This window comes from Cucurbita maxima, unplaced genomic scaffold (genome assembly GCF_002738345.1).
Source record: "Cucurbita maxima cultivar Rimu unplaced genomic scaffold, Cmax_1.0 Cma_Scf00024, whole genome shotgun sequence".
Taxonomy (NCBI): Eukaryota; Viridiplantae; Streptophyta; class Magnoliopsida; order Cucurbitales; family Cucurbitaceae; genus Cucurbita; species Cucurbita maxima.
In genome coordinates, this window is record NW_019272040.1 from 467,817 (window position 1) to 478,214 (window position 10,398).

The following is a 10,398-nucleotide window of genomic DNA, read 5'->3' on the forward strand; positions in this document are numbered from 1 at the left end:
AAAAAAAAAAAGAATGAAGAAGAAGTAGAGGTGGTGGCTGGCTACTCTGTTCTTTTGCTTTTAGAACATTACAATTTACAACACACAAGCATTGGCCTCATTGCCTCTGCTTTTAAATTCCCTTTTCCCCATTCTTTTAAAGTTCTTCAATCCATCAAAACCCAGCATTTAGATCTCTCTTTCTCTCGCAATTCTTTTGTTTTTGTTTTTGTTCTTGAAATTCCTCTGTTTTTGGTTCAAACTTTGATGAACAGATAGACAGAGCTCTGAATCGATCATGGTAATTGTCGATTCTTATTAGCATCTGTTTTTTCAGCTTCAAAGAAAGAATTAAATTTGTGTTGTTGGAACAGGGGACTCCGGTGAATATCATTGTCGGATCACATGTTTGGGTTGAGGATCCTGAGGATGCTTGGATTGATGGTCAAGTTACAGATATTAGTGGCAAAAATGCCACCATATTCACCTCCATGGATAAAACTGTTAAGCTTTTCTCCTTTTTCTTCTTCTTTTTTGTTGTTCATTCCAAGAACATGGGAGCTGGAAAAACAGAGCATGAAATTCGTTTTTTTGAGGAAGTTCTTGGTTGTTAGTGGGAGTAAAGTTTTGTTCTAAAAGAGAGAGTCAGTAAAAAGGGGATCTGATTTATGAATTTTGATGCAATATTGGCTTTGTTCGTTGATTTTAAGCCTTTTAGTTTCGTTTTTATGTTGTTGTTCATTTTCTGGGAAAAAAATTGCATCAGATTCATAAATTAGCCTTGTTGAAGTAAATCAATGCCAGAGAGGGGTAATTTAGTCATTTACTCCCACCACTGTCGTTTACTGAAGACAGGGCTTCTCCGGTTTCATAAATGAGATAAATTTCAAAATTTAATCTCCCGCGAGATTTGGGATTCTTCTCCGATGATTCTCTGCGGCGGAGAAGATGAACATTCACGGCATTTCATTGGAGCATTCAATTCCATTCTGCTATTTTTGCTTGTTTTCGTTTGGGAAAAATCAATTTCGGAGGGTTTGTTCAACGAATCAATCTTCGAACTGATGCTTATGATGATTATCGACTTCGATTTCAGATTGTTGCGACAATTTCGAGTATATATCCGAAAGACACGGAGGCGCCGCCGGCTGGGGTTGACGACATGACGAAATTGGCATACCTCCATGAACCTGGAGTTTTGCATAATCTAGCATGTCGATTTTCTCTCAACGAGATATACGTGAGTGGTTCATTTCATTCCCTTTTGCCTCATTTCTCGGCTATTAATCGATTGATTACAGTATCAGGATCTTGGCAACGATTTCAGTTTCGAATTCAATTTTTGATTGACATTTGAGTATTATGAACTCCGCAGACTTACACCGGGAATATTCTAATCGCCGTGAATCCTTTCCGGAGATTGCCGCATTTGTATGATATTCACATGATGGAGCAGTACAAAGGAGCTACATTCGGCGAGCTTAGTCCTCATCTTTTCGCAGTTGCAGATGCTTGCTATAGGTACAAGAGTGATGAATTTAGATCAGTATTTTGAACTTTGGGACCAAAATGAGGTTTAAACGTGTTTTAGTTCTGCACTTCTGCTTCTATATTGTGAGAGGTTGAGATGAAATTTTGTTTCCATGAATTTAGATCGATGATTAACGAGCAAGGAAGTCAGTCCATCTTAGTAAGTGGAGAGAGTGGTGCTGGTAAAACTGAGACAACGAAGATGCTCATGAGATATCTAGCGTTCATGGGAGGCAGATCAGATACAGAAGGAAGAACAGTCGAGCAGCAGGTTTTGGAGGTGAGTAACATGGCTGCAATATTTACTGTAGATGAATTTAATTAAAGTATTGAATGGAGGGTGATGTTTTTGTGATAATTCTTCAGTCCAACCCTGTGTTGGAAGCATTTGGAAATGCCAAGACCGTCAAAAACAACAATTCGAGGTGATTTATTTTTATGCTCGGTTGCTTTGTACATTGTCTTTCCTTGTTACCTCTAATATAACAAGGCAATTCTTTCAGTCGTTTTGGAAAATTTGTAGAAATACAATTTGATAAGAATTGGAAGATCTCTGGGGCTGCCATTCGTACGTACCTTCTCGAACGGTCGCGTGTTTGCCAAGTCTCGGATCCTGAGAGAAACTACCATTGTTTTTACATGCTTTGTGCAGCACCACCAGAAGTAAGCTCTCTCCGTCCCTCTTTAAGTCATCTTATACAGTTTAATCTTTATCATAGCTGTGTCTGACTAGCGTTTCAATGCAGGATGTCAAGAAATACAAGTTAGCAGACCCAAGGACATATCGTTATCTTAATCAAACAAATTGTTACGAAGTGGCGAATGTTGATGATTCAAGAGAGTACTTAGAGACGAGAAACGCCATGGATGTTGTAGGAATCAGCCAGGATGAACAGGTTTGTATTTGTGTCACTCAAACTAGCTTTAAAAAAGTTGAAAATTTCCTCAACATAAGTCTTTGCTCATTCAAAATTTGTTCCGTAGGATGCTATATTTCGTGTTGTAGCGGCAATACTGCATCTTGGAAACATTGAATTCATGAAAGGGAAGGAATTTGACTCCTCCAAAGTGAAAGACGAGAAATCAAATTATCATCTTCAAACAGCAGCAGAGCTACTCATGTTAGAACTCAATATCTTTTGAAATCACCGAACAAAAGTTTCATTTCCTGAGGGCGCCTCTTCTTACATTCTTTCAATATTCTTCTCAGGTGTGATGTGAAGGCATTGGAACATTCACTCTGTCAGCGTGTCATAGTGACTCCTGATGGGAAAATTACAAAGCCATTGGACCCAGATTCAGCAGCCTTGAGTCGTGATGCATTGGCAAAAACTGTGTATTCAAGGCTGTTTGATTGGTACGTAAGCTAAATTTTTTCCTTTTTTTCTTGGTTGGTGTTCGCATTTAGAGTATCAAAATCCTGTTCCGCTGATCTTTTAAGGCTTTTCGCTATATAACAATGCATATCTGAACTATGACAGGATTGTGGACAAAATTAATAGTTCAATTGGCCAAGATCCTAATGCAGCGAGCTTAATTGGTGTGCTTGATATTTATGGATTTGAAAGCTTCAAGGTCAATAGGTAAATAAAATCTAATACATGATTACAGCATCTTGGTTACAATATCTAATACATGCATTGCCTCTCAGTTTTGAGCAGCTTTGCATCAACCTGACCAATGAGAAGTTGCAGCAACATTTTAATCAGGTATGGTTGAAGCCTCGAGACGTGGTTTAAACCCTTTTTTTTCCCGTTATAAAAACATAAATTAGCCTTCTCCTTGCAGCATGTTTTCAAGATGGAGCAAGAGGAGTACACGAAAGAAGAAATTAACTGGAGCTATGTTGAGTTTGTGGATAATCAGGATGTCCTTGATCTCATTGAGAAGGTACCGACTCTTATGGGCTCTCATTTGTTATATTTTGTGCTTGCTGACACCTACTGGAGCTTGAGTAATGAATGCATTATGTTTCTCACAGAAACCTGGAGGTATCATTGCCCTGCTTGATGAAGCCTGGTATGCATTCTTACTTGTAATGTTTATGAATGACCCTGTATTTTAGTTTCAACTCGAGCATTAATAGATAAGAAATCTGTAAAATTTAACTTTTACTTTAGAATGTATGAAAGGAACCTGTTCTGTTGTTCTCCTGTCTTGCAGCATGTTTCCAAAGTCGACTCATGAAACATTTGCTCAAAAGATGTATCAGACGTACAAAGGACATAAGCGGTTCAGCAAGCCAAAACTTGCTCGAACAAACTTCACAATAAACCATTATGCTGGAGATGTAGGCTACATATCACGAGTACTCTTTTATCGCGCTTAAAAGATCAGTCATTAATTTCTTATTACCAAGCTTTGAATCAACAGGTTACATACCAAGCAGACCAATTTCTAGATAAAAACAAGGACTATGTAGTAGCAGAACATCAGGCTCTTCTGAATGCCTCACAATGCTCTTTTGTTGCAAATCTTTTCCCTCCACTTCCTCAGGAGAGCTCAAAGCAATCTAAGTTTTCCTCTATTGGTACTCGGTTCAAGGTACAAGTTACTTCACTTGTGGCATAGTCTTCTAGTTCTCATAGGTTCAAGACGATGACTTACTCTTCCATACAGCAACAACTCCAAGCTCTCATGGAAACATTGAATACTACAGAACCACATTATATCAGATGTGTGAAGCCCAACACAGTCTTGAAGCCTGGAATCTTTGAAAACTTCAATGTGTTGAACCAATTGAGATGTGGGGTAAGTTAAACTCTTCAAATGCCTAAATTTAAAATTTGAATTTGTAATATTTTTTGCTCTCCTCAATAACATTACTCTTGATGAATTTTGACAGGGAGTTCTCGAGGCAATTAGAATTAGCTGTGCAGGATATCCAACGAAAAGAACATTTGATGAGTTCCTTGATCGTTTTGGAATGCTTGCTCCAGATATTTCAGACGGGTATGAAAAAACTAAATGTTAACTTCATGGTTGTTTTGGCTTGGCTTTGTTCATTTGTAGCAGAGATCGACTCGCATTCAAGTGGACGGTTAACTTGGGTTTTTTTTCACTTTTATAGGACCGATGAAAAATCAGCATGCATGGCAATATGCGACAGAATGGGCTTAAAGGGTTATCAGGTGGGTAATAATTTAAAATATTGACGTGGGTGTCAAGAAAGAACATTATAAAGCACATTTCCCAAACCCCAATTTCCTTTCATTCTTTATGCGTCAGATTGGAAAAACAAAAGTGTTTCTGAGAGCTGGACAAATGGCTGAGTTGGATGCACGACGAACTGAAATATTGGCCAATGCTGTCAGACGCATCCAGCGGCAAATTCGAACCCTTCTAACTAGGAAAGAGTTTCTCACCATGAGGAGAGCTACAATTCATATGCAGAAACATTGGAGAGGTGCCCTTTTTTTCCCTTAATTCATTATTTCATAAGCACGTGACAGAATTAGTACTCAGGAACCGTAAGGAATCACGACTCTCCACTATGGTATGATATTGTCCACTTTGAGCATAAGCTCTCATGGTTTTGCTTTGGACTTCCCCTAAAGGTCTCATACCAATAGAGATATATTCCTTACTTGTAAACCCATGATCATTCCCTAAATTAGTCAATATAGGACTCCCTCTCAACCATTCTCAACAGGAACCATGTCCGTTGATCAAGTAGGATGGTATGGACTAAGTTTGTTAGTTTATTTGGTTAACACTTGTTGGTTTATATTTGGGGATCATATACTTTTGTAGAACGCTCCGAGTCTCAAACCTGATCTGTATGTAGGTATTTTTAGTATATATCTGAGGCTGATTAATTTCTTTGCTAATTACACCTACAGCGCAACTTGCTCGTAAGCTGTATGAGAAAATGAGGAGAGAAGCTGCTTCAATCCGTATACAGAAACATGCACGTGCTCATGCAGACAGAAAAGCTTACACAAAATTACTTGCTTCAGCTATAGTTATTCAAACTGGTATGCGGGCAATGGCCGCTAGAAATGAGTTCAGACACAGAAGAAGAACAAAGGCAGCTATTATTGTTCAGGTAATAAATTCTCTGACAATTTTTGTTAATTGAAGGATCAAAGACATTATGTCGACAACAGAAATAAGGAATTATTAGGGGGAAAAACATTTGAAGTTCAGAATCCAGAAACTAAGTAATTAAGCTCTACATTGTAATATTGGTCATTCATATACTTGAGTTTTACAGACTGAATGGCGAAGGGCATCAGCTATTTCAGCTTACAAACAGCAACAGAAGGCAACTCTTGCCCTTCAATGCCTCTGGCGAGCTAAAGTTGCAAGGAAAGAGCTTAAAAAACTAAAGATGGTGAGTTTTTATTTATTTATTTTATTAACATTTGAATTCACAATATGCATTAAACATCGAATGCCATGAACTGACGTACCTATAAGCAAATGTAACTGGGTGGTGTAACAAAGGGCTTCTTCCTGTCTAGGCTGCAAGAGAAACAGGGGCACTCAAGGAGGCCAAGGACAAATTGGAGAAGCGTGTCGAGGAGCTAACGTGGCGCCTGGAATTTGAGAAGCACTTGAGGGTACGAGTCTCTTAACTTGTTACGAGCATTGCCTGGAATTTGAGAAGCACATGGTCAAAGGCTCTTTAATTGGTTCTCAAATATTTTCTGAATAGACAAAATTTTATGATCAATGCGTTTGTAGATGGATGTTGAAGAAGCCAAGGGGCAAGAAGTTGCAAAGTTACAAAGTGCTTTGGAAGAAATGCAAGGGCAGCTGGATAAAGCCAATGCTGCAATCATACGTGAGAGAGAAGAAGCAAAATTGGCCATAGAACAAGCTCCACCGGTCATTAAGGAAGTGCCCGTGGTTGATGAGACCAAGCTGGAAATGTTGAGAAATCACAATGAAGAACTTGAGGTAGCATGAGAAGGCAGCAAACACCAGCCTCTTGAAAATACCATTATTTTTGTTGTATACAAGTTATGAATAAAACTGAAATTTCAGGGGGTGGTTGGAGAGCTGAAGAAGAAACTTGAGGAATTCGAAGAAAAGTTTGCTGAAGTAGAAAAGGAAAGTAAAGCGACACTCAAGGAGGCAGAAGAGGCACAATTGAAATCAATGCAGCTTCAGGAGACTATTGAGAGGTAGTTAACTGCTAAACGATTACATCATCTGGCCACTGCCGATAATGATCTGTAAACGCCTCGTCTTCTTTACTATTTCCAGATTGGAATCAAATTTATCTAGCCTCGAGTCCGAGAACCAGGTTCTACGCCAGCAGGCTTTGGTTGCTGCAGACAATGAATCCCTCTCTGATGAACTGCAAGCGTAAGTGCTTACTATTCCTGCTGCATGCGTACATATAGTTTTTTCTACATTTTTGCTTGACTAAAAAACCTTGAATGATATAACAATAACCTACTTCTATTTCAGCCTCAAGAGTAAGATCGGAAGTCTAGAGGCGGAGAATGAAGTTCTTCGCAACCGGACAGTAGCTGTTGAGCACGTGTCTATTCCTGCAGGGGTGCTTGCAGAAAGCAAGGTACAAATCTCTAGATCACATATTTTTACTGTGAGAATATTGCTTCGATTCTTACAAGCTTCTAATGTATGCAGCCTTTGGATAACGGACAGGCTTTAGATAACGGGCAGGCTTTAGATAACGGGCATATTGTGGAAGAAGAGATTAAAGCAACTAAGGTACGAATGAATTTCCCTATATGAGAAATCAGTAAATGCCCGTCTGTCCCTTTGTATTTAACACGGAGTTATTTTTGTCCTTTATTATCAGGAACCACCTGTTGTTCCCGTCCTAGCTAAGCAAGGCTCGCTCACAGAAAAGCAACAGGTATATTGCTTTAGTTCATCTTGTGGTCATGTATGGGGATATAATTGTTAGGAATCACGATTTTTCACAATGATATGATATTGTCCACTTTGAGTATAAGCTCTCATGCTTTGGGTTTCCCCAAAGACCTCATACCAATCGAGATAGTATTCTTTGCTTATAAACTCATGATCATCCTCTTAATTATCCAATGTGGGATTCCCTCCTAACAATCCTCCAATCCTCCCCATGAACAAAGCACACCATAGAGCCTCTGATGAGGACTATGGAGCCCTCGAACAACCTCCTCTTAATCGAGTCTCGACTCCTTCTCTGGAGCCCTCGAACAAAGTACACCCTTTGTTCGACACTTTAGTCACTTTTGACTACACCTTCGAGGCTCACGACTTCTTTATTCGACATTTAAGGATTCTATTTACATGGCTAAGTTAAGGGCAGAACTTTGATATCATGTTAGGAATCACGACTCTCCACAATGGTATGATATTGTCCATTTTGAGCATAAGCTCTCATGGTTTTGCTTTTGGTTTCTCCAAAAGGTCTCATACCAATGGAGATAGTATTCCTTGCTTATAAACCCATGATCATCTTCTTAAATGTGGGACTCCCTCTCAACAATCTTCAACAATAATATCACAAAAGAAAGAGTTATTGTTTATCAAATCATAATAAAATTATTTCATCAATAGGAAAATCATGATGTCCTGCTCAAGTGCTTAGCAGAAGACAAACGTTTTGACAAAGGCAGACCAGTTGCAGCCTGTATTGTCTACAAGACACTTCTTCAATGGAGATCTTTTGAAGCAGATAAGACCAATATATTCGACAGAATTATTCACACAATCAGATCTTCTATAGAGGTTGGGTCTGGAAACTTCGTTGATTGTGACTCTTTTTAGAAAATCCTACTGATCCTATGAAACTGATTGCACTTGCAGAGTCAAGAAAATATCAGTGACCTTGCATATTGGCTTTCAACCACTTCTACCCTTTTCTATCTTCTTCAAAGTTCACTCAAGGCAGCCAATACAAGTACTGCGGCTTCACATCGCAACCGTACTTCCCCTTCAACCTTATTTGGTCGTATGGCATATGTATGCTTCCTACCTGAAAATTTTGGCTGACAAATAAATTTCTTGTGAACCATTCAACTAAGTATAGAAGTTTTCAGGGTCTTCGATCATCTTCAATGGGTATGGGAATTTCCAGTGGATACAGTGGAATGGTGGGAAAGACAAACAATCAATCTAAAGTTGAAGCCAAGTACCCAGCATTGCTTTTTAAGCAACATCTGGCAGCATGCATTGAAAAATTGTTTGGGATGATACGTGATAACTTGAAGAAAGAAATTAGCCCTTTCTTGCATCTATGCATACAGGTAAAAACCAAAATTATACAATAGAAAAGAGAAAAAACGAAGTTTTTTGAACCTTTTTTCTGACAATATTTTTATAAACACTGACAGGCACCAAGATCAGTGAGGGCCAGATCAATAAGAGGGTCATCTAAAAATATCCATTCAAATATTGTTGCAAAACAACAAGCATCAAGTATTCACTGGCAAAGCATTGTTAATAATCTAGACCAGACCTTGGATATAATGTCTGAAAATCATGTAAGTTAAATCTATTCCTTTTCATCTGTTGTTGTAGGCATTTTACGTTTAGGAGCAGGTTTTTGTTCATACAAAATTGACTTTTGCAATTTTTTAGGTTCCCTCCATGATCATGAGAAAAATCTTCCTTCAGGTTTTCTCATTCATAAATGTCCAGCTCTTCAATAGGTGAGTAACAATACAGCTTCTTTGAGCATAATCATTCCACAAGGATCTGATTTTACTACATAAAACCTCAACAAAAGAGATATTTTATTTATTACTTTTTTCTGTTGGCAGCTTGTTACTACGACGTGAGTGCTGTTCCTTCAGTAATGGAGAGTACTTAAAGTTAGGTCTGCAGGAGTTGGAGCAATGGTGTACCAAAGCTACTGATACGGTGAGAGAAATGTGCTGGAATTTGAAGGTTTCGAAACAAAATCTCTATAAACAATGAACATCTATAACTTTTTCGTTTACTTCAACAGTATGCTGGCTCTTCCTGGAATGAACTTCAACACATAAGACAGGCAGTAGGATTTCTGGTACGTTTCTCGTAACTCGAACCGAAAAGTGAAACCAATCAGGCTTTCTGTGATTGGATTGAGGACTCATACTCTTGGTCCCATCTCCGCAGGTGTTACACCAGAAGTCCCAGAAAAGTTTGAATGAGATAACAGATGAATTGTGCCCGGTAACTACATCAGTATTTTTGAAAAAAAAAACATCTGATTTTAACTTGAATTTTTTTTTCTTTAATTTCATTTGTAAAGAACTTTATGGTATTTTAGCCCTTAATTCTTCTTCTTGTTTGTTTTTGTATCAGATTCTGAGCATCCCGCAAATATATCGCATAGGAACGATGTTCTGGGACGACAAATATGGAACTCAGGGGTTATCTCCTGATGTAAGTGATTATTCAACCTCGTCATCGTTTAATTTAATAAACCACAAGATATTTGAAACAAAAAATTGCACACTTTGGCTGTTCTGCAGATAATTGGAAGAATGAGAGTCCTATTAGCAGAAGACTCCATCAACATCCCAAACAACTCCTTCCTGCTTGATGTGGATTCAAGGTACAAATTTGCATTCTATATCCCAAGTTATTCTGAATCTTTTGTGATTTATAATCTCTATGATTCTAAAGATCATACTTATCAATCCTACCATTTTCAGCATACCATTTTCAATAGAAGAAGTATTCCGGTCCTTCGGCGAGGTTAACCTGTCCGATATCGACCCGCCGCCGCTCATAAGACAAAGATCTGATTTCCATTTTCTACTGCAGCAAGTAAGTGAATGATATATGATAATGCAGAAATGGAAAGCTTCTCTTCAACTTAACCACAATTGAGGAAGTTGAAGAAATAATACACAGCGCAGTTGATTGGTTTCTCACATTGCATTTTTCCCTCTTGATTTTTTTTTTTTTTTTTTTTTTTTTGGGGGGGGGGGG

At 38.4% G+C, this 10,398-nt stretch overlaps 1 protein-coding gene across 1 annotated transcript; it reads left to right on the forward strand.

Annotated features, from left to right (window-relative positions):
- The first annotated feature begins 40 nt into the window (after positions 1-40).
- LOC111497610 (myosin-12-like) lies at positions 41-10,368 on the forward strand. Its single transcript, XM_023148443.1, has 40 exons — positions 41-280; positions 354-482; positions 1,076-1,219; positions 1,355-1,500; positions 1,633-1,789; positions 1,876-1,934; positions 2,013-2,172; positions 2,256-2,405; positions 2,494-2,630; positions 2,720-2,866; positions 2,991-3,092; positions 3,161-3,218; positions 3,298-3,399; positions 3,491-3,528; positions 3,673-3,799; positions 3,883-4,053; positions 4,129-4,260; positions 4,355-4,461; positions 4,580-4,640; positions 4,738-4,915; positions 5,352-5,557; positions 5,726-5,845; positions 5,976-6,074; positions 6,199-6,414; positions 6,502-6,641; positions 6,724-6,825; positions 6,931-7,039; positions 7,114-7,197; positions 7,289-7,345; positions 8,035-8,205; positions 8,284-8,439; positions 8,517-8,723; positions 8,811-8,960; positions 9,058-9,128; positions 9,240-9,339; positions 9,428-9,484; positions 9,577-9,633; positions 9,766-9,846; positions 9,936-10,018; positions 10,119-10,368. Exons 1-40 carry the CDS (start codon positions 278-280, stop codon positions 10,243-10,245), a joined length of 4,701 nt encoding a protein of 1,566 aa, XP_023004211.1. The 5' UTR covers positions 41-277; the 3' UTR covers positions 10,246-10,368.
- The last annotated feature ends 30 nt before the right edge of the window (positions 10,369-10,398 follow it).